A 25,280-nucleotide genomic window follows, 5' to 3' on the forward strand; every position below is an offset into this window, starting at 1 on the left:
TTCACCAGAAAGAAGCCAAACAGCTAAACGTAGGGTAAAAAGACAGGCTTGTTGATTATTGTGTTTTTAAGTCATTTCTTCTGTCATTCCTTTCACACAGAAAGCTTATCTTAAAAACTGCCTTCAGTCAGAGTAGAGATCTGTAAGTCTGTTTGAAGTCAAACCGAGAAAAGCTCAGTAACTCCTGAGTAAAACAGAGATTGAGAAGAAATGTTTACATCAGCTTGTGAAACCGGTTTAAGGACGAGGTTATTCAGGGAGTTGTGAGGCGAGTGACGCATTTCTGAATTGAAGACTTCACCAAAGACACTGCTTCTGTCGTTTTCAACCCGTCATGTTGTTTGTCTGTACCCCCCCATAATGCTTCCTCACTGTTCTTCCTGCTTTTAAGTGCAGCTCTAAATAAAATAAGAGAAAACAGAACTTTTTGTTGTATTTTAGTATGAAAACTAACATGAAAACGCTGCAATATGCAAAGCACGTCCCCTGGAAAGTTCAGAGGATAAAATGTGTCATCCTGAGGTAAACTGTTTAGATTAGACCTGCTACACTTGTCTCATTAAATGTAGTTTAGCTGCACTGTAAGCAGCTTCAACTCAAAACCGGCCAACTTATCACAGTCATACTTTATCTTGTTGTTACAATAACCAATCAAAGGCTATTGAAGCTGCATGCGTCTTCATCAAGACGATAATAAACAAGAAGCATCAGTTGGCTTGGACAAGTGTTTAAGGCATAAAAGCTTTTGTGATGGAGAGGGTGGTGGTGTAATTTGAAAAGCACATGGGGGCAGTTTTCATCTGAGGGAGCAGTAAACCACATGCAGAGCAGAGCTCTTTACACGCCTCAGTAAACAATTACAAGTTGCCTTCCCCTCCCTCCGTCTGCCCAAATTCTCTCAACATCTTATTGATTATTTGCTTTGGGCAGACGATGCAGGCTGCAGAGGTTACATTCCACGTTCTGTTTGCCCGTCGATGCGTGCTGATGCGATCCGTTTTCCACTCACCTGCCTCGGAGTGTAATTACAGACAGACTATTATCTGAAATTATGAAACCTGACAGGCAGTTGTGTTTGCAATCATGTCATCGGGGGAAGAAAGAGGGCATTCAGGAGAGAGATAATGACAGGAGTTGGAAAAAATGCTCAAAATGATCCTCTGTGTTCGACTCGAAGTTTGCATTTTAAACATTTTTAGGGAGATGTTGGAAGCCAAACTGTTAAAGCATGACAATAAGAGGTTCATAAACCAGGGAAAGTAAACCGGATGTGCAGAGTTAAAATGTCTTATTCTTGTTTGCAATGGCAGCCGAACAAACAACTACTTGCTTCGTGAAGATACCAACGTATTCAGTTCTTATCTGCGAATGCAGCCTCTGTGAGAGTCTGTCTTTGATTTCCTGCTCATGGGCTCTTGGTTTTATTAAAGCTCTGGTCTCGAGTAAATAACATATCTTTCTGGATCGATGATATATATTGAGAGAGGGAGGAGAGCAGAGTCCATGCAAGTTCATTTTGACCTTTTTTTTTAAAGTTAATTCATACCTTTTGTTTTTTTTTTATATTTTCTATCCCTGATTTTTTTTCCCCATTTTCATCACCCGGTGCTCTACCAAAGTGTCAGTCCTGGGCATTGCCATCCTCTACCAACCCTGGGAGGGCCCTGCACTGAGCTCAGGTCTCCTCCTTAACCTGAGGAGTGAGCAGGCCGCTTCTTTTCACCAGACAGGGTGGGGTTTCTCTGGCCGGACGTAGCGCCTGGAAGGATCACGTTATTCCGGGCGGATCCTCCCCACCCCATCTGGCGCCCCGGTTGGCCAGAGGGGGCATGTATAGCCCAGGACTGTGTACATGTTTTTGTGAGGGTAGCTCACAATAGCTACCCAAGGGAACACGGGGAGAACATGCAAACTCCACACAGAAAGACCCTTTACAACCCCACCCAGGGTGCTGAAGTCATGGGGGAACTGAACACGCATTCAGCGCCCACAGCGAACCCAGGACCTTCTTGCTGTGATACGGCTGCACTATCAGCTGCGCCACCGTGCCCCCCTTGTTTTTCATTTTTCTGCAGATATAAAACAGATTTCCCAGCATGCATTATTAAATTAAAAATGTCAAAACAATACTTTTTTCCTTTTAACTTATTAATCACACACATTCTTTGTATCTTTAATGCATATTAAATGATATCCTCATATAAATATCCGAGGTACCAGCTATGTTGGAGTATATTTAAATAACCCTTTTAGATGCATATTGTGTCTTTTTTACATTTTAAAACATTTTAAAACATTTTTTATATAACTAGAATGATGTAAAGAAAGTATTAGAATACTTATAGAGTGATGTTTGGTGAAAGTTCTGAAATTAAATAATAGCATTTCTCATTGTTTGGGTACATTTAGCAAAATAACCAGCTCTATTTCAAGTTTTTAAACTTTTAAGGTTAGTAAATTAAACTGTGCTCTTCGTGCATTTTCAGTAAGAAATCCACCTGAGATGATGTTAGACGTGCTGGGGGGGGGTTGTAATGTTTCATATTTCACTCAACAAATACAACACATGACATTGTACGAAGCCATTAAGTTCAGGATTCGTCTGACCTTGCAAGCTAGCGTGGCAGTCCTGCACGCTGCTGCTCTTCGATTTTATAAAACCCAACAATCATTCCTAGTAGCTTTTGCCTCCTAAAATAGCTACAATTATCTTTTTTTTACATGGAACCTCCAAGGACACGGTTTGACTGAAGGTGCACGCTCTGCTTAGCATTCATACTGTGAAACATGTTCCCAGCTGGAAGCTGCCCAATGCCATCACATCCCTCCACCCTGGGCCACCTGAGCCGCCCCACTGGGCCGGCAGGGGACCGGGGTCTTACTTGAAAGGTCTCAGCGGGATAAAATGCTCAGGGGGGTTTCTCAGCTGGACTACAGATTTAAGCTGGCAACGGTCCAGTCAGAGAGCGTGTGGACTGATCTCATGTCGTGGGTATGTTTTCCACTCTTTACTGTACAGCGTCAGCTGGCAGCAACAAGAAACTGCCTGTTGTGTAAATCAAGTTGTGACGTTATTGCGAGCAGATGAGTTCACATCTACACTCCAGTGGTTCCAACTGTCGAGTGTGAATTATAAGGACCTTAAAAAACTGTTTATGTAAAGCCTTTTTCCCTTTGTCATTGGCCCACTTTAATTTTGAAGTAAAACAACAAGGTCTTTGCACTCATTGTTGCACAGTCATCAGATTATTTTACAGTGAGACGTATCTGGCTAGTTTAATTAAGATGCGCTGAATTGATGTTCATGTTTTATTTCTGTCAAAGCCACTACAGGCACCTGTTTATTGGCTAGTAAAATGACATAAGTACTTAGGAGACCGGCTTGTTTAAAACATTTGAGTTAAAAAATATGCTAATATATTTAATTTACTTTCATATTTTCTAGTCGGATTAAATGACATGACAGGAAACAAGTTTTCCCTGTTATGCTTTTCATATAAATGTGCAATTTTGACATTCACAGTGTTTGAAAGCAGACTGCGGAGCAAAGCTGCGTAAGGTCCAGGCTAATCACGATGATGGACTATCATTTAGTTTAGCTGTAGACGTGTACAGACACCATCATTACACAGTACAGCACGCATGAGACACACTGTCAGTTTGACCTGTTTTTTAAACCATTGGGTGCAGAGAGAGTCGTAGCTCTGGTGTTATTTAACAAGGTCTCCGTCTTGTGTGTCCTTGATTGAAAGTGTGTGGACTGACAGCAGGGAGAGCTGGGACTGTTTTGCTGCCAAATGTCTTTTCTGACTGGTTAGAAAGTGTCGTGGTACATGACATAATAAGCGGTTCTTAACGGGCGTTGGGTGAGCGTGGTGATGTATGCAACACAGAGACAGAGTTACACTCAGAGGGGATGCAGGGACAATGTCTATAACGTGTTATTGTCTAAAGCCTGCATCATGTTAGTCAGAATAAAATGTAATGACCACAATTACCATTTTGCCAACTGTAAAAATCATTGAAAGGACAAAAGGATTTGAAAAGCACTTCAAGTTTTAACTCTCTCTCGCTAGCCGACATAAGCCGACAGGATTACTTGAAATATTACAGATATTATCTGATAATATGTTGAAACATGTCATCTCAAGCGTGAAGCAGATTTAGTTTTTCTTCTTTTTTCTTTACTTTTCCTTCCTTTTTTGAATTTTTATCACATACAATCAGGATTGGCCTTTCGGCTGCTGTTTGGTGGCATTTACTGTGATGTAGTGGAACTGATGTGCTTGTCGTTTTCAATCACATCATCTGGATATAAAGCTGACACTACGCATCACTATAGTTGTGTTTTTTTTAAAGAGACCAAAATTCACAATTTAGACTCGTCCTGTCAAACATGATATTTCATGGTTTGTGCTGGGAAAAGTTTGTAGACACAAAGCGTTTTAAGGGCATGACAGAAGCCGGTTTATGCGATAAGTTTGTGTAGGTTACAAGTTAATTATTAAAGCTGAGTCAGCACATTTGCTGTATTTTTTTTATATATTAGGGCTGTTCGATTAATCGATTTTAAATCGTAATCGCGATTATGTAATTAGAACGATGTTAAAACGTGAAACTCGTAAAATCGATTTTTCACTTTTTTTTTTTTTTTTAATTTATTTTTTTACCTTGTCTGCACACATATTAACGATTGATACCATATTAATGATTGATGGAAATACCTCTCAATACCTGCGACAAGTGCCCCATCGGAGAGGCTCTTTAGTGTAGGAGGGGGCGTTGGAACATGCCACTGGGCATCCCTCAAGCCAGACGCGGTAGACCGGCTCGTGTTCCTTGCAAAAAACTTGCAAATGTGAACAGCAAATGTAATGACTGACATTCCACACCTCTACCTCCTTCATGGGTTGCATTATTATTTAGCATGCAAAGACCCAGTTTAGTTTAATTAGAAAATGTCTTGTTTTATTTAATTGGAAATATAACTTACTGTATGTTTGCAAGTGCTGATTTGCTGATTTATTTTTTTTTCAGAGATAAAACTTTATATTTTATTATATTTTTTAAAACTTTTTTTCGACTTATTTTACAGAGCTTTGCACTTTATTCATTAATTTTTGGTTTAATAAGAGCAAAGTTTGCACTTAAAGCCCAATGGGGCAAATGTTCAATAAAAAAACAGCATATTTGAAATCATTTCTTTGCCTTTTGTCAATTCACAAAATAATCGTAATCGGATTTTGAGAGAAAAAAATCGAGATTTTATTTTTGGGCAAAATCGAACAGCCCTAATACATATATATACATATATATATATATATATATATATATATATATATATATATATATATATACAGTATTATGTAAATCAATGGGATTTACAAGCTGTTGGGTAAATTTAATCGGGAATGTACGTGAGGAAACACATTTTATTCATGCAAACATTTCAGATTTAAGAAGTCAAATTCAAATATTGAAGTATAGCTTTTTCAAGCAGTTTCCCAGCAACCTGTGGGTTTGTATCCCCTTACCAGTCTAGTGAAATAACTACCACAGGCTCACTTAGCCTCTGGATATTTTTCCATGGCGCTTATATTTAGAGGTTGTGACTCGATTGACTTGACCTTTTGCTTGAGTGTCCTGACGGCCAGTCCCTCTGGTGTCTTTAGAGGGAAGAAAGGATCAAGAGCTAATTAAAAGACGCGGACTCAGTCTGTCAAATTAAGTCAGGAAGGTAGGAACAAGTGTCATTCAGGCAATGGGTTTTTGTTAAAATGTGCAAGACGAGGCGTGACGGATGCGTCTGAGCCGAGGAGCTGGTGTGGATGAATGCAGCAGCAGAGTCTCCCTGTGGGGCACAAGTCGGCTTCTATTCTCAAAGATGCACTTAATTAAATGACCTATCCTGTACACCGGCAGCGCCGTATCACCATCTTTTAAGCGCCGGACACTTGTCAAACCCTCTGATGTTATTAAACATGAATATCCTTGTTGAGTTTTGTGATACTCATTAATTCAGATCTCATGCAGCAGTGTTTGACTGCAGATTGGGAGGGTCTTATTAAAATAAAGAAGAAAAAGTGGTGTGCTGTTGCCTTTTTAAAGAGTTGAAAAGTCTTTCATAAAGGCTCAACCTTCTTTGAAGCTGCACATTTGTTATTTCTACTATGGAGATGCTCAGTATGTCCACGGCTTTAATTAGTCAGCAAAATGAATAATCATGTCACCACATGAATACACACAGAAAATTCTCCATAATTAAACCGAGGACATAGGTTCCTCATACATAATGCAGCAACCTTACTGCTAATTGTAAGTTCTGTGCTCTTTTCTCCCCTCGATGGGCTGAACGTAAAAGCTTTACAGAGTCTACTATTTTCCGTGCAAGCTCTGGAAAAAATGTTCTGACGCGAAGAGACGTAGTTGAATAGAAAGTGCTGTAATATCTGAATTATCATGCACCGTCCACATTTGAAATTATAATTCCCCACCTTAGAGGACTCGGTGATGGTCTACTTTGTAAACAAGTCGTGATTATAGAATAGAAAAGGAAAAAGAAATGTATTCCAGTGTTGGTTTGTTTAGTACCTAGCTGACTTTTGTGTTTTCTTCACAAAAGTAGCAACCGTTTCAAAGCCTCTCCGTCACACAAGTCCTCGTGCATGATGACCTGTCCGGGTCGCTTAGTTTTTAATTGTAGTCTTGTTTAATTGGGAGTTTTTCCACAAAGAATCTCAGTGTTGAGGGCTGTAAAGGGTTGTACTGGGGGGGCTCAGACGCTTAATGTCGAGTATAACCTCTATCTACCCTCGCAGAACAAAATCCATGTGATTGTGAGTTTCCTGTCTGCAGCTGGAATAAAGATGACTCACTTGGAAGTGAGTCACTTTCTCCTCTTCAAATATCCCTCTTTTCTGCAAGGAATGCTCTCGGCTGTGTAGCGAAAGTGTGATAAAGCTGCTTCCTTCCTTCCTTGTCCCATTTTATAATCTTAAAAATGATTGAAGAAAGTGCAAAGAGCCTTCCACTTCATCGCTGCAGCGAGGTTTTCTCTGGAACCGAGCATTGTTGAAGCACTTCCAGGTGACAAATGATTGCAATTAAAGTCATAGACCGTTCTTTCCCCCAGATTCTAATAAATATCTGAACCGTCTGATGGCGTGTCATTATGGCCGGAGTGAGTCGGGGCTAGCTCATAAAGAATCTTGGCATCTGGTCCCCAGACCGGCGGTCAGCGCAGTCCTTCACACTCGGCTAAGAATGGAGAAAGGTGGCTTTTTTAAACAGTTTTTATTCACATCTTGAGCATTAATGATGTGACTTTTTTACAGTCACTGTTCACATCTGCTTTCAGAAACCGATTAGAGCCACCGTTGATACCAGAAGCGAAAGACCCCTTGCAGTAATTACTGTCAAAGTCCATTTGGCTGTGAACACGAGGTCCGTTCCCATTATTTTTGGATTCATATTAGCATCTTCCTTACATTTCAGTATTGGCAGCAAAGCAGAATAAGTCAGGGGAAAAACTGCATGGTATAAAGGGTGAAAAACAAAATCCAGAATAAGAGAAAAGTTTGATCTGTGTGAACAAAGAAAAAGAAAATGGATTTTTCTGTACATAGTTGGCGGTTATTGGACAAACAAAGAAACTAACAACCCTGCCTTCTCCAGCCATTTCTCTTGATGCCAGAAGGCTTTCAAAGCTTCTCTCTCTGATTGCAAACGCAAGGTTTATTTGTATTCGCACACACCAAATGGGAACAAATGGCAAACATACATCCTCCACCTTCGTCATCCGTCTGATTCCTTCACAGTTGAGACTGTTAGAATCACTTTCTCTTATTGACTTGTATATATTTCATACTAAGAAATGTCCACTTTTGGCTAAAGGGATCGATCCATTGTATGACAAGAAAAGCATGTTTTTTGTTTTTTTTTTAAAGATTGGGAGCATTAAATGAGACAACTGCTTCCCAATTCCAGCTTCTGTCGTCACTAAAAATGTGCGTTTTGTGAGCAAGTAAAATAAAAAAGCTGACCTCATCATTCTCCATTGTCTTACAAATTATCCAGAATTGGAGCAGGTGTACATATTTAAAACTTCCCATTCCAGTGAAACACAGGAATGTTTAACTGGTCTCTACACACAGAGTATCTTAACACTTCACACATTATTTCCTTCTTATCTGGCTCATTGTGAGAATATTTTTTCTTCTGTCATTAAATGTTGCAGGTAAAGCTCATGCGTGGTCTTTAAAATACATGTTTCTGACCAGCTGTTGTCTTCATGCCACAGCATGGTCAGTTTGATATCACTTGCAATATTTTCTATTTTCAAGAAACCTGCCAATGATCAGAGGTGTCAAAAGTATTCACATTCATTACTCGGGTAGAAGTATAGATACTAGAGTTTAAAAATACTCCTGTAGAAGTTGAAGTATCAACTCAAGTTTTTTACTCAAGTAAAAGTATAAAAGTACTGGTTTCAAAACTACTTAAAGTATAAAAGTAAAAGTAATGTAAGGGGGAAAAAAGCCATTAAGGACAAAAGCCATTGAAAATGAATGCATCTTAGTATAATGCAAATATATTAAAGAACCATATATGTGTACTATTGAGCATTAACATGTGTTTCAGAGAGCAGCAGATATGATGACTAGTTGCCTATAAGTATCGTAATGGTGCAAAAAGTCAAAGTTCAGAGGCATGTTATCATTTATCCTAACCTTTATTGGAATGTACATCCAAGTTTAGTTGCAGGAATCTGAGGGAACGGATGTAAGAACAAAACTGGACAAGAACATCTGAAACAACCACAACCACATTCACTCTATCCGGATGGAGCAATTTAACTGGATAGTTTTTATTTAAAGGCCCAAATGAAATAGAGTAACGAGGCTGTTTTTAAAATGTAAGGTGTAAAAAGTACAGATAATTGCATGAAAATGTAAGGAGTAAAAGTAAAAAGTCATCTGAAAAATAATTACTCCAGTGAAGTATAGATAACCAAAATTTCTACTTAAGTAAGGTAACGAAGTATTTGTACTTTGTAACTTGACACCTATGCCAATGATGTCCACGTAGGCTGCCACTGCTGATCTCCTGTCCTCATTCTCTCTTTGGGTTTAATTCCAGTTAACTTGTGGCTACCTTGTGTCAGTCACAGTTCTCTGTTTAACCTAAAAACAACCCGCGGCCAAGGGAGTAAAACCTCCGAAATAATACCGAGCTTACAAGTTGCAGCTCCTGGGGATTCGGTTCGATATAATTGGTCCAAGAGGCTTTAGTATGGCCTTCTGTAAATGATCCTTGGTTGGACTGAGCTGACCTTTACACATATGGGGGAGTCTAAATAAAAACAATCTAAAAAGGTGTTGACAAAGGCCTTCATTGAATTCAACCTAAATATCATGCAATCAAAGCTCATATGTTGTTTCATCGTTCTTACAGCTCTCGGCTGAATTAGCAAATGTAACGTTTGCACATCCTTGTGAAGATGCAGGCTGCGGGCCATTGAACATCCACGAGCAAAAGGAGGCGGTGTGTCACGGCTGAAGACGGCGTGTTATTCGACTCACTTCATTTTAGGTTTAATGAAACAGGCAGTTGTCTGATTGTGATGCTATCTGTGTCGAGGTCTGCAGGACACAGATTAAGGTTTTAAGAGATTAACACCTGGGAAAAACTGACTTTAATACCTGGTGTGAGGACTGCAATCGGGTCGAAATGATAAATAAGCTCTGTCAGGCCGCGTTAACGTCAGCGTCCATGGTCTCCGTCACTGTCGGGTAAAAAGCAGAGAAAAACTAGAACGGATTATGAAAGGTTTAGACTTCTCAGTGTGTAAATGAAATCAGCTGCTTCAGGACTGGTGAATGATCAGTCTGAAAAGAGGTCACAGTCTTGGTTTTAAAAACATTTCTAAAGTGCCTCGAGTTTGATACTAATGAATCCCCAAAGTGGGATGTTGTTGCAGTGCAATTACTGAGAAAACGTCTCGCTCTTAAGACGGAACAACTATTCCTTCACTTCGTAGTGACAATATTTGATTTGATTCTCGATGTCATGTGACCACTGATTTAATTACTTCTGATCTTGAAGACGGGAGAGACGGGAGAGATGAGAAGCGGCGGTTTCGGCTCTGGAGAACGTTTTGGAAGATGACCACAGAATATAAAGCTTTAAAGAAGTGATACCATCACGCTCAAGAATTCATTTGAAACTGAAGTGCAGCTTTCCCTTCACGCAGATAAATCCTGCTCCCACTTACCACCACAATCTCTCATACGCTTTACAGCAATGGAAATAATTCATGGCTGTGAACATGTTTTGTCCATAGATGGACGTAGACTAGACAGAATAACGTTCAGATGAACTTGATATCCTCATATTGGTGACTTGGTTTTTTCCCTTATATGTTGTATTGCCGGGACAGCAAACACACTATATTAGGAGCGGTTGAGATAAGCTCTTCCAAAACAGGTGGAGATACAATCAGCAAAGAGTTTATTCTTCAAATGTGAGAGTCTGATTCACTAATGCATTTTTTGGGGGGACAATCTTGGATGTTGCCATCAGTCACTGTGATCACATTTCCAGCTATTGCAGCATTTGTGATGTGATGATTAAAAACTACCGTGGTCAGTTTTAGCTATTTAAATACACTTTCTCCACTAAAGATCCATTTAATGATTGTATTTTCAATCTCATTCTGAGTAAGTTCTGGTATTAAGCTCATCTGTCCCATGCGGTCCCTGAGGGGATCATTCGCCGTGTCCAGAAAGAAGCTGCCAGCTCAGTGGTGCAGCTCATCAAACTGTACGCTTTAATGCAATAACACAGACCAAATGTATTGATTCCAGGCAGCCATGCGGGGCGAGGTGAAGAACATTGTAGTTTTTACATTCCCTACATTTATCAAATATTTATTAGCCCCTCTTTTGGTTTAGGAAAGGACATTAGAGATTGGTTTTACCCTTTCAGATAAATGAAACCTGATTTATGGGACTTAAGAGATGAAGCAGCTGCGCTTTGATTAGTCCAGACTTGCTGTGAAATGTAATATTCTGACTAGGGTTGCCACCCGTCCCGTAAAATACGGAATTGTCCTTTATTTGAGAAAAAAATGTTGCGTCCCGTATTGAACTAATACGGGACACGATTTGTACCGTATTTTCATGAATTTTTACACCATATTCTAGTTGAATTATTGAAATAAATTAACTTTTACACCATATTCTAGTTGAATTATTGAAATAAATTAACTTTTACACCATATTCTAGTTGAATTATTGAAATAAATTAACTTTTACACCATATTCTAGTTGAATTATTGAAATAAATTAACTTTTACACCATATTCTAGTTGAATTATTGAAATAAATTAACTTTTACACCATATTCTAGTTGAATTATTGAAATAAGTTAACTTTTACACCATATTCTAGTTGAATTATTGAAATAAATTAACTTTTACACCATATTCTAGTTGAATTATTGAAATAAATTAACTTTTACACCATATTCTTCACCTGTATGTATATTATACATCTGGGCTGATGTGGATATACAGAGCATAGGAGGATATTTCGGTTGCTATATGGTTGTCTGTCTCTACAGTCATGAAAGTTCAATGCTATTAAAGCATTTTAAACTTTAAATCAAAGCATTTTGTTTTTCATATAAAATAAACACATTTTTATTCAGTTTAGAAGTTTTAGGGCTTTTTTTTTGGCTCCTGCGCTGCTGAAATCAGGGCGTCCCTTATTTCTATTTCTGAAAGGTGGCAACCCTAATTCTGACTATTTTTTGTAAGGGTTTAAGAGGTTTTGTGGCCTTGCCTGCTCGTTGGTGAAGAAGATACTATGTGACCATTTTATGCCTATAGTGGAAGCAAGTTCCACAGTGTCCCATGGTCATTAGATCGTGCTGAGAGATTGTTCTTAAAGACCCTCACAGGGCTCTCGCTCTCATTCTCTTGTATTGCTGCGGGGGAAAGTGGCCAGGGCAGCTTTGTTACTCAGAGGTGGCTCTGAATTACAATGCTGACGAGCTGTACACTCAGCTAAAGCCTCCAATTATTGCAGCCGTCATTCAAGAAGCCGCTTGGCTCCGAATCTTTTTTTTTTTCTTTCTTTCATGGAAGGCAAAAGTAAGACATGACTATGTGTGTTCAGCAAGAGCTGAATAAGTGAAATTTAGCATGTTTTATAATTTACAGAATGTTCTTGCTCATACGTTTGGTTCTCCAGGACAACAACACCCCTTCATGATGTCCGGTAGTTGGATGACAGTGTTACAACAGCAGCAAAATGTTTGGGAGCTTTTGTGAGAAGGGGACCCAGTATGGATACTCGCTCTGCGATGGGGGACACGCACTCCGTCAGATCCACTTTGTCAATAAAATTAAAGGGCAAGCATTTATCAGACAGCCCTGACTGCATGAATGCTCCTTTGCTGCCCGATTAAGCACTGTGCCACTCAGGCCCTGCTTTTCTTCCACTTTACAGATCTGTTATTATTGCCAGCTTATTACCCAGCTTCACACTAACACTCGCGCGCTCAGCTGTATTACGACGGTACGTCGTCATGTTTCGCTCCGTTCTTCACATTTGCACCTCAGCGTAAACTCAAGCCCCCACCGGAGTGTCCTTGAGCTCCGAGGTAATACGGCTGCATCGCTGTAGTCCAGTCAAGCTGACATCCTGTCAAGACCTAAGATACATCTTAATAACACGAGCAACATTCGTCTAGCTCAGTCTCGCGGAGGCCGCTCAAAACCACTCTAAACTCCTCTTAAGCATGAAAGTGATGACACGATTCCAGTTTTATCCTCTAAATCTCAAATTTATCGCCTCATCATAAACACCAATGGGAGCCGTTCTTCAAGCACATCAGAAGGGGATTTTTATGACATAAGCTCGTTTATGAACACTGTGCCGAGTCTGAACGCTAGCTGCTCCTGAATATTCCTGAAGGCCATGAACGCAATGTTCTATACCAGGAGTCGGCAACCCGCGGCTCTAGAGCCGCATGCGGCTCTTTAGCGCCGCCCTAGTGGCTCCTGGAGCTTTTTCAAAAATGTTTGACCTTTTTTTTCTTCTTCTTTTTTTCCTTCTTTTTTTTCTTTTTACCTTTTTTTCATTTTTTCTCTTTTTTCTTCCATTTTCCTTTCCTTTTTAATCTCAACATTTTGACTTTTTTCACAAAATTTTCAATATTTTTCTCGACATTCGCCTTTTTCTCAACATTTCGACTTTTTTCTCAACATTTCTACTTTTTTCTCATTTCGACTTTTTTCTCAAGATTGTACGTCAACATTAATCTTGTCATTTCGACTTTTTTCCCAATATTTCAACTTTTTTCTCGAAATTGTACTTCAAGTCTTCAACATTAATCTTGAAATTTTGACTTTTTTCTTGACATTTCGACTTTTTTCTCGAAGTGCATAATGAAAAAAAAATCTTCCCCCAGTTATAACTAATATATATACATGCAGCATGTGTTGCCTTCATTCTAAGGCTGATACAAGACTTTTATATGATTTTTTGCGGCTCCAGACATATTTGTTTTTTGTGTTTTTGGTTCAATACGGCTCTTTCAACATTTTGGGTTGCCGACCCCTGTTCTATACTCACCCCTGTACATTGGAAAGTATATATATGACAAATACTTTGAAAGATTAAGAATAAAAAAACATAATTTGGCTTAGCTGTATCTCTTTAACAATCATGCAAGTCAAAATATTCTGAACACATTTCAATGACACAGCGTTTTTTAAATGTTACTTTTCTTTGTCCCGACAGTTTTGTTCTGCAGTTTCAGATTTATGACCCAATTTTCACCACCTTTTGTTATATGATGTAATTGTTCCCGGCGCATCCCTTTTACAAGCCAGATTTATGGAGCCCTCTTACAACACATATCGCTTGACATTTTTTTTTATAAATGTGCCTTGGGCTCTTCCTCTGTTTTCACCTGTGAGTGCAGTCTTGCCGTTAATTACAGTAACATGATTGACAAATGATTTGCTGCACCTGAGGACTCATCTAAACACCCACAGCTGGCATCAAAGTCAAATTAAATCTTTGCAAATGGCCCCGAGTGAGAGGGGAAATGACTTCCTTCATTCGGAAGCGAGGGCGTGGACTCGTTATTTATTGATTTTGATGCTTAAAAAGGTGCCGCACATGAGACACGGGTGTTTTGTGAGTACTGTGGTCATCGGTTCATAGCTTGGATGTGCTGGTTCAAGGGCTCCTGATTTACACAGTGCCTGGTGCCGCTTTTTAGCTTAAAGGTCACGTGACATTTGTTAAAAAAGTTGAGACAATTCCCTGAATTATTCATGACATATTAGTGTCATACTCACACATACAATAGAAAAGCTCCCTTTTCAATCATACACTCGACTCCATTCCCCTCGTCCACATGATGTGCCTTTTTGACAATGCTGTTTTGTCTTTGTGCCACCCACATCAGAGCTTAAACAAATGCAGCAGGATGGATATCTGGGAAGCTTTAAAAATAGGGAGGTGAATAATGTGGATGTGCGATGTTACTCACATGAGTTCTGCAAATCTCAACAGAATGACATATTTCCAAAATGAAGTGATAAACTGCTGTCCTGCAGTTAGTCTTTTTAGTCATTTGTGATATTTCCCCTTTGATCGGGTACAAAGTACCGTGTTGTTGTCCTGAACAACCAGAGGTGGCCATCTGTCTGCTTGAACTTGAATAGACCTTCACCTTTTGCATGTCCAGTTTCCTAGAATGCACCGAGGCTGTTGCCTGGGTAACCACCAGACCTGATGCTGTATTTCCCAGGTTACCCTCAGGTTGTCCACAAGCGCGGGATGAGAGCTCGGCTCATGAGGCTCATTCCTTGCTCCACAGGCAAAAAGCCCAACTCCAGTAAACAAAGCAAGTGGATCCCCCTCTTTGTCTCTGATAAGTTTACCAAGTTTTTTGTAATTTTTTTTTCCCGTTTGTAGCATTTCCTGTTCTTTTTTTCACATTAAGTTTTATTTATCCTTTTCAAAAGGTAATATCTAAGAATATTTTGGTTTCAGGGCTCCACATTACGACATTTTGTTTGACATTTTGCAACCATTGTTTGTCAGTAATATCATTATTGTGTTTATTTGATGCACGGTGAGGAAGAAAGGGTAAGGATTTAGTGTCCGTCATGATGGAGAGAGAGAGAAAGGAATACTGACGCTAGTCTTGTCATAACAAGACCAGCTGGGATCAGTGATGGATAGGTTTTCATCTTTTGTCGCTGAGTAAGCACTTGATGTCACTTTAACGTTGCGTGGAATTTGAAAATAACTATTAATTTTTCTAAAGAAGAGATCATTTAGATGTTTCTCCAATAAAACATCACCAATCACGAAGGAAGATTAGATGTGTGATCAGTGGGTAATCTGGAGTTTAAAAAAACCATCTCTCCTGACACGGAACGCTAATGTGGTCATTTCAAAATAAATAAAGAAATGTTTACTCAATTAAATGATAAAATCAGTCTGCTGGCTCGACCACAAACTCAAGAAATGCAACATCAGTGTGAGACATTCGTGATTCAGAAACAGATGTACTGATGAACTGCAGCAAACCTGCCGGCAGTTCTTTAAAAAAAAAAAAAAAAAAGCAGGAGTCAAATAATTTGTGTCTAAACAAAAAACTGAAATGACAGTAAAATTCAATATATCCAATCAATATGTGAAAACAAAGAGGTACTATCAACTGCATACGTGGATGTCAAAGGAAGAACCGAATCCCAAGCAACAACTACATCGGAAATGATTATTTTTACATTTATTTCACTGTGAAAATTGCAATGAGATTAAAAATCCTGGAAGTGACGCAGATGTCTCATCCAACCATGCAACTTAAGTTACAAGCAACTACTTTATTAATTTAGATATACAAACCATGCAACCTACAGAAAAAACTTTTTTTTAAATAAGCCATTATTATTATTTATAAGTATTAGTAGTAGTAGTGGTAGTAGTATTGATTTATTTATTGAAAAATAAAAAAGCTTAACATAACGATTTTTATGTCTGTAAAACTATATAAAATATCATGTTTTTTACTTTCTTTAGTCTGCTCGTAACACTTTTTTCTGTCATACAATCAAGATAAGAAAAAGATGGAAATCTTTGCGATAAACTTGATTTATTGTGATGTTCCTTAACTCTGTGATTATGCTCTTAAAAATATTTAGCACCAGTGCTACTTGTGGAAAAAGTTATCCTAGAAATATGTTGACTTAATGTGTGGACTTCTGTTCTTTTTACATGTGTTTTATTGTATTTAATCTGTTATCCACAGATTAACGTAGTTACACAACCTCATGATTATATCCGATACCCACAAATGACAGAAAAACACAAATACGTTCCACAGGTCTACAGCTTTTCTACTAATATAATGATGCAAATGAAAATAAGCAGCTTTTTTTCTTATCCTTCATATGTAGGCAAATGGCTCAACGTGGTTTGCTGAAAGCTTTGGCCTTTAAGCTGTAGGGCACAGTAAAAGTATTGATGCTAATGAGGCACTTAGACAGTGTGTCACACTTCAGCCGTATGAGAGTGGAGCGCTGCGCTGCGCTGCGAGGACCGCGAGGACCGCGAGGACCGCGCAGCCGGTGACGGCGCCCAGACAGCACCCGCCATCATTACAGGGCCATTAAAACATTCCAGTGTTCAGCTGCAAACCCTCACTCAGAGATGATCTCTGCCACAAGAACCTCTGCTCTGGGGTCCCAACAACACTCATTACCTCTGATGTTACATTTGTTGTAGAGAGCAAGAAGGGTTTGGTTTAGTTTTGTGAAAGAACAAATAAGGAATCTGATTAAAATGAGGTGAAACAGGAATCGATTCACTTTAATGAGTCTGGTGGCATTTTATAGTCAAATATTGTCCTTCAGAAGTGAGGTTTTTGAAAATGTTTGTGTGAAGCTTGGAGATAGGGCTGGGCGATATGGACCAAAAGTCATATCTCGATATTTTCGAGCTAAATGGCGATACTTGATATATATCTCGATATTTTTTCTGTGCATTAATTGGGGTTTCCCCCAAAGCATTATAGCATAGCATCTCTGTTAGCTTCATTTTTTTCTGAGGCAAACCCTTAAAAAAACAGTCAGTTTTAATACAAAACCTCGTGCCAAATGTCACACAGGTTCCTTTGTTAACAGAGGTCTGCACAATATCAAAATGTATAAAACAAATGAAATAAAAATAAACTGCCTGCATATATAGAATAAAAATGCTTCTTGAATAAAATAAAACAAATATCCCTTTCCTGCATAACAATTAAATTAAAATACACTGTGCAATTAATACAATGTAGACAGTAACAGGCAGACTTTTCCACTGAGGTTGACAGTTGTGCAAATAACAAAACATTTGTGCAAATCTCAAATAAAACATTCAAGTCAATTTGTCACAAAATAAGCTATATCAAAATCATTAAAAAAAAATGTAAAAAAAAATTATTGTGTTTGAAAATATATCGATATATATTAAAATCTTGATATATCGCCCAGCCCTACTTGGAGATTTGGAAGTGTAATGGGTTCTCTTGAAGTCGAGCTTCAATCAAGCATCTGATCATGGCTGACTTTCTCCCTTTTGCTCTCCAGACAGCGTTGAAGATGAGCTTGAGCTGTCGGCCGTCCGTCATCGCCCCGAGGGCTTGGAGCAGCTCGAAGCACAGACCAGTTTCTCCCGTAAGGAGTTACAGATCCTCTACCGGGGCTTCAAGAACGTAAGTCTGAGCAGAATATGTTAGGTATAACAGTCTTAAATATGTCTCTTTCCTATAAACATATTTTACTTTTCATGGTTTTATTCTTTTACAGCCTACTCTAGGTGGTAGGGCTACTTCTACCTGAGTACTCTAAAACAGCTCATCTCTCGTCCAGCTTTTGCTGCTTCTGTAACATTTAAATCCTGTGGAACATGAATATGTCTCTATTGTTCTCCGTGTCAGGGATTTTTGAGTTGTACCTTGACATCTTGGAGAGTAATATAAAACCTCCCTTCACTGGCACCTCTGTTTTGACGTGATGACTTAAATGGAACTTGGCTTAAATGTTCTTGCAATGAAAGAGGATGGTGAAAATCCTGTGATAGATGTTCCCACAGGGTTTTAGTTTTCTGCTCTGAGTGCCAGTCAGGTCCCTGCGAAAACCTTCCCATTAGCCGGCTTCCACTGGACAAAGCATTAAAGTGCACTAATGAGGGTTTTAATTTTCCCCTGCACACTGTGCCCGACTTCCTCCGAGGTGGACAGTACCACAGATGTTTATGGACTCTTTAACCGGCAGATGTGCCACTTCATTATGAGCTGTGATCCCCGGGTGAAATCAAACTTAGTCTTTTTATGATTCATGTCATATTATATGATTATTATATTATTTAATACTATTTTGATTTATATTCCTGTGTTTCCAGTTATATCATACGTTGACTTGTACTTTAATAGTGGCATAAAATGAACCAAGGAAGGCGGTCGATAGTTAATCTCATAACTTTGTAATTGTTAAGATTTTATTTTTAATCCTTTGCCAAAATTAGGTCAAATTTTTTCATCAATCCCATAATTTAATCGGAAAATAACATAAGACCTGCTAAACCAGTGACATTTCATTCAGTATACCTTGTGCTTAATCAATTGGGATGGTAAAACCTGTCTTTATTACTAGTGTTTGATGGGAACATCATTTGTATGCAATTAATCTTTATTTAACATTCCCATGATATATAATATTAAACTTTTTTAACTCAATATTCATCTCTGTCATGCATTTGAATGTTTTCAGGGCTGAAGACTGTATAGGGACATAAAAGAGGGTGATGGCTCTTAAATTACTATTCAAAATGGTTTTTGTCCATCTGTTGGTGTCGTGTGATTTATTTTTATAACCGCGAGGTTGAAATGGCACGTCTTTGTCTCGTAGCATCGGCAGAGTGAAGGACGGATATTATGGCCAGTGAGACTAGAAGCTGGCTGCGTTCCCGGCATGACTAGTTTGCCCTTTTGTCCTTTGTGTCCAGAGTTTTGGAGCAAATCAAATGCCTCCAATGCAGGTGGCTGGACAAGGTCAGGAGTTTTTAAGGCAGTCGCTTCCAGCGCAGGTGGTGGTCGAAGTGGAGTTGTGTCTTCAGTCTGGAAATATGTCTAACACCATAACAAGACCTCTGATCCTGACCTTAACTGTTAGAGAGAGTATATATGCACCCCAGAGCACGGAACGAGACCCTGTTGTCCTCACGTCTGTCTGAATCCACTGGGCTTCCCCGGTTAATACTCTTGGGTCTGATTTGAGCATTGGACTTGATATTCCATCACTTGTGATCCCCAGACCGGGCCAAGAGGCACACCGGTGCAGGGTGCAAGACAGAATTTTAAAAAACGTACGTACAATTATGACATTAAGTCTTTGATTAATGCAGACAACAAACCAGTCTCCAAGGGCAAGTGGAAAATGTGCACTTGTAGTTTATTGTTCCATCTGTCACGCCAGTTCCCCTGAGTCCTTCATTTCAGTTTTATTTTCTCATGCAGACATTCATCAGTAAATACTGGGGTTGGGGTACAGATTGGCTTAAAGCTGAAAGATAATCCAATAATTACTTTTTAAATAAGAATATTCATGTGTAAAGTCTTTCATGTCCTCATTTTGCTAATGAATGTATCTATTTCTGTCATGGATACGCGATGAGAGAGAACCTAAAGCCGCGTTTATACTTGCAGTTCAGAACGCGTACGCGAGACGCAGGATACGCGTGACGTCACGTCTCGCGTATCCTGCGTATCCTGCGTACATTTGACGCGTCGACGTGCACGTTCTCAAAAAGACACTGAACGCGTACGCGACCTGCAGTTCTCGCTCTGGCCGCTAGTATCGCTGTTCCCGGTCTGATCCCAGCTGGCACGACTATGCTGCTCTCCCCTGGAGAAAGTTCCCCGTGCATATATTTATGCAATATTTAACTTCCCCCCAGGGTTTCCGTTGTCCGGTAAAATATGCCGAAGTCCGGTATTTTATAATCTCTCCGGTCAAAATACTCACTGGTGCTGCGGGACTAGAGTCCCCGGGAGTACCGCGGATGGCGAGCCCCGGCCGCCGAGCCCCGGACAACCCCCGGCGGCCGAGCCCCGGTGGCCGAGCCCCGGCCGCCGAGCCCCGGTGGCCGAGCCCCGGTGGCCGAGCCCCGGCCGCCTAGCCCCGGCCGCGGAGCCCCGGCGGCCGAGCCCCGGCGGAGGTACGCGCCGAGCCTCGGTGCCTCCCGGAGCCGGGAGGAAGCGGAGCCGGGAGCCGGGAGTCAATTGACGGGACTTATTTTATTTTAAATACTCTGTTTTTCAATAAAAATACTATTGAATGACTTGCAAATGAATGACTTGGAATCATATTAGGAACAATACATTTTTTGACCATGTTAATCTTTCTTATATATTGACATCTACTTCTCCATATGAACCTAAAATTAACTGGATTTATTGTTTCGTCATTCTTGTTGAGATGGGTGAGGAGAATGCTGGATAAATTAGTCTGGAAAGACTATCCACTTTTGATAATAAGCAATAATAATAAGATAAGATAAAATAGTCCTTTATTACTCTCTCAACGGGGAAACTCACGTAGCAGAAGTACACACACACACACACAGGGAAGGGGGTAAAACAGTAATATAAATAAGTAATACACATTAAAAAAAGAGTAATAATAATAATAATAATGTTATGGTTTTCTTTAGCTTCCTTCTAGGCACCCAGAGCTTTACAGAGATCATTATTCATTCACACACATTCTCCCCGGTGGTAGCTCCGTCTGTAGCCGCAGCTGCCCTGCAGACTGACGGGAGCGTGGCTGCCATATCGCGCCAAACGGCCCCTCCGACCACCACAAACATTCATACACACTCATACACATTCACACGATGTTATAATCTCCTACATCATCCAATATTGTCCTGTAAAAGTGTTCGTTTTTCTAATCTGCTACCGCTGCTGCTGCTACTACTTCTGCTACTTAATATAAGTAGCTTTTCCAACTGTTGCTCTGCTTACTGCCCCCTATCGGTCACCATCGGTATGACATGCTCTACTCGGGTGGTACGCGACGTACGCAGTGGAGCATGAACAGACACAAAGCAGGCTACGCAGGCTACGCAGGTTACGTGCGTAGAGTATATTTCCGGCTTAAGAGAACCTTCTGGATAGAAAAGCGGATGAGAGTCCTGACTTTATAAGTGATGTAAGATCAAAGTTTGTCCTGATGTAGCCTTTAGTCACAGTTAAGTTTTCTTAAACTTTAAATTGAATTGCAGGAGTAGTGGATGGTGATTAGATGACACTGTTCTCCTAGACACACATAGAATACAATCACACCAGGGGTTGTTAACCTGCAGTCCTGTCTCATGATTATGGAGACGTGTGGACGTGTTGTTTATCTGGTTGTATTCATTTAGACTGGCTTCTGTGGATGCATTGCTTTTTTAAATTATTTATGTCTGGTTGTATTCTCTTGTCCAGTTCAACACTGCCCGTCCAAGAGGAAAGTCACTACTATTATATCGGGACGCCTTTAGCTCATAATCGCTGCTTATCGGAATGATAAGCTTCTGCATTTTTTCACTTAGGCAAGTCAAGGCAAATTTATTTATATAGCACAATTCAACACAAGGTAATTCAAAGTGCTTTACATTGACATAAAAGCAGCAAGACATAATTAGACAGTAAATAACAAATAAGATTGAAAAAATTAAGAATAAGATGATAAGAAAAGAAGTCAAATAATAAAAAGCACAAGTTGTTAAAAGGTAAGGGCAGTAGAGTACAGCAGGTAAGTATTTAATTTAAGAGTAGCTTCAGTAAACAGTAATGTTTTTAACCCTGATTTAAAGGATCTACAGTTGGAGCAGACCTCAGGTCTACAGGAAGTTGGTTACACCGGTGAGGAGCAGACTAACTGAACGCTGCCTCACCTTGCTTGGTTCTGGTTCTGGAACCACAACAAACCAGATCCAGATGAACCTCAGGGGTCTGGGAGCTTCATAGGAACTAACAGATCAAGCATGTATTTTGGTCCATTTGGTCCATTTTGGACCATTCAGGTCTTTGTAGACCAGTAGTAAGATTTTAAACTCTATCCTTTGCCTCACTGGAAGCCAGTGTAGTGATTTCATGACCGGTGTAATATGGTCCAGTTTCCTGGTGTTTGTAAGGACTCTGGCGGCTCGTTCTGGATCAGCTGCAGCTGCCTGATAGATTTCTTGTTAAGGCCTGTAAAGATGCCATTGCAATAATCCAACTTAGAGTTGCATACTTTTTTCGCCAACATCATTTAGTGATGATGGGAGAGTTTGGCTGCTGCTCAGTCTTCTCCAGCACATCCCAAAGATTCTAAGTGGGGTTCAGGTCAGGTGGCCAGTCCATGTTTGAAAATAACGTCTCATGCTCCCTGAACCAATTTGAGCCCGATGAATCCTGGCATTGTCATCTCTGAATACGCCCGTGCCGTCAGGGAAGAAAAAACCCTTTGATGGAATAACTCGGTCATTCAGTGTATTCAGGTAACTGACCTCATAACGTTGCTGGACCTGGACCTGCCCGACTGCAGCGACCCCAGATCACAGCGCTGCCCCCACACACGTGACGGGAGCATCATTCCATCCACCTCTCTTCTTACTGATCAGCCCATCGCTCTGGAGCAGGGGAGATCTGGACCACATGACTTTCTTCTGCTCCACAGTCCAATTCTTTACTCCCTAGCAAATTTGAGTCTTTTTTCTTTTTGTTTGTTTTTCTTTAGTTTTCATCTGCTGTTATTTCCTTTCTTCAGTGTCAGATCCTTGTTTTTGTTTCATTACGTTTTGGTTTCCTGGTATCCCTGGTTTTCTTCCCTTCCTCTGCCTCTGCACCTGACACGCCGCTTCTGACAGAAACAGGTTCAAAGCCAACTTGAAACAAACATTTCCATTTGTGTGTAGTTCATATTGAAGGTGGTGTCTGACTGTAAAATGCACAAGAAAGCGAGCTGAAACAGTGCATATCCAAACTCCCTTCCTCTCCATTGATGGTTAATTACATGATATTTGCTAACACAACTACAAACAGGTTAAATAAGGTTGACTGGGAGCCTGAGCACTGCACTGTACCACAACATAAACAAAGAGCTAATTAACAGAGGTTCTAGTAACAGCCAAGACACACACTCTGGTTCAGATGTACAAACATGCTGTCAAAAAGTTCTGCTCTGTGGGTTGATGTGTTTGATATGAGTGGGGGTTTGATTTTCTTCTAAAACATCGCAGAATAGATATAGTTTTGAACTTCACCACTAAAAAGGAAACACGAACAACAGATACAGTAGGATATAAATGTTTGAAGTCATTTGTTTTCTTACAAAGAGTTGAGTAGGAAGATTGATAATCAGACTCACATTAGAGCAAAATTACTGTTCCAACAACTCTCTGGCTTGCTAATGATCAAACATATAAATATCCAATTTTGATAAGGTTACTTATCTGTGAGGTCGGTTTAGTATATACATAACATTTTTAACCAGTCTATATATTGAATTAAAGTTTATTTGCATTGTATTGATAACAAAATGTTTTTTTTCATTCTAGAATGTGTCTATAATATCTAAAATGCAACTATATTTTGACTTTTCGCAGAGCACTGGAACAGTAGTATCTCATAAATCCACATTTAAATTAATTCTGCTTTGTCACTTTGTGAGGGACCGGAGCGGCCTCCCCTCGTAAAAAGGGATAAGGCAAACTGGACCTGGGTGATGAGGTGGAAAGGAGAACACGCAGAGCGTGGAATGCCAAAAAAAAGGCTTTTTATTTGATGTAAAAAAAACACAAAGACATCCAAATGGAGTTAAAAATATGGCACATTGAGCATAGCCTCACATCAAGCTACCTCCACTCAGCATCCCCTTTCTGGTATGCAGCCGCTGTTTATGAAGCCAGGCAGGGTGGGGAGGCTGATTGGGCACAGGTGCAGAACCAGGCCCACCTGTGTGCTGCTCCCCCGCAGACCACGCCCAATCCTCCACCCTGCCACACACATTAAAAAAGTCCGGTGATGGTGAGAAGGGGAGGGGTTGCTCACTTTCTAACACTTATTTAAATCAGTGTATATCTAATGAGAGAAGTTATTTTAAAAGATTCATTTTTTGTTGGAAAAACATTTGTAAAATTCAGCCAATGTTTCAGTCTGGCCCGTGAAATATAGAAGTGGTAGTAACTTGATTAAAATTCCCCCGTAGCTCTGAGACTCATTAACACTCTGGGTTCACTGGCAGCCAACTTCTCAAGGTCTCATTCTTAAAAAGCAATATTAAGACCCACTTTTTATACCAGTCAGTTTTCACAAATGGAGAGAGTTGTCCAATCACATCAGGTCCACAGGTGGAGTGTTGATTTATATTCAATGTAATGACAGAACCAAGATAAATCTGACCATAGAAAATACTCATTTATATTTTAGCTTTTTATATTTACTTTGTCATTGAGTTTTTAAACCATCCATCGAGCCATTTCTCCTTCCTTCCTTCCTTCCTTCCTTCCTTCCTTCCTTCCTTCCTTCCTTCCCATTTAAAAATGAAATGAAACTGCCAAAACAAGCCAAACTGAAAGGTTAATTTGCTTCCTGATGCTTGTGTACAGTATATGTAATGCCATGATTGAATCAAAGAGATATGGACATCCTTCCTACCTGCCGGATGCTTCGTATTGTTTGATATTCAGTGTCCAGACATGAAAGCAATGCCAAATGTCACGTCCATGTCGTAGCAATGGAGCAATTTCTTTGTTGCCACAGATCATCACAAACCTAAAGCTAAAGAATTAACAGCCTAAAAAGTTTGTACAAACCATTCTTCTGTGACCAGGATGAATTAGAGGCTTAATTTTCTGTTCATGTATCTTGCAAAGTTTTCTTCACGGTGCTTCATTATCCAGATATGAGTCCAACTAATTAAGTTAATTTAACCAGATCACCGACTGCCAGGCACTATGGAGAAATATCTATCCCTTAATGTTCCCTAACTTCTGTCTCACCTCCTCCTACATGATGCTCGGCTGGGTCTGTGAGACAAAAAAAGCATTTGTTTTTTCCTCTTTTAACGGACCTGTGCAGACAGCCTTGAGGCATCTTCCTTTGTACGAAAAACAGGATGTTTCTCTGAAGAGACACTAGTTTATGTTCAGTATTTTCTCATCCCCACTGCTCTGTTT

General features: G+C 39.8%; 1 protein-coding gene across 6 annotated transcripts in view; it reads left to right on the plus strand.

The window, feature by feature from the left end:
• The window catches only part of kcnip4a (potassium voltage-gated channel interacting protein 4a), a 144,208-nt gene that overhangs the window by 113,872 nt on the left and 5,056 nt on the right, over positions 1-25,280 (plus strand). For 5 of the 6 annotated variants that reach the window (XM_061710335.1, XM_061710332.1, XM_061710334.1 and 2 more), the window contains one exon: positions 17,660-17,784. In XM_061710335.1, the coding sequence (XP_061566319.1) occupies positions 17,660-17,784 (125 nt within the window). Of the gene's footprint in view, positions 1-14,829; positions 14,930-17,659; positions 17,785-25,280 lie in introns of all 6 variants that reach the window. The other variant, XM_061710331.1, reaches the window with a different exon arrangement.

This window comes from Cololabis saira, chromosome 20 (genome assembly GCF_033807715.1).
Source record: "Cololabis saira isolate AMF1-May2022 chromosome 20, fColSai1.1, whole genome shotgun sequence".
Taxonomy (NCBI): domain Eukaryota; kingdom Metazoa; phylum Chordata; class Actinopteri; order Beloniformes; family Belonidae; genus Cololabis; species Cololabis saira.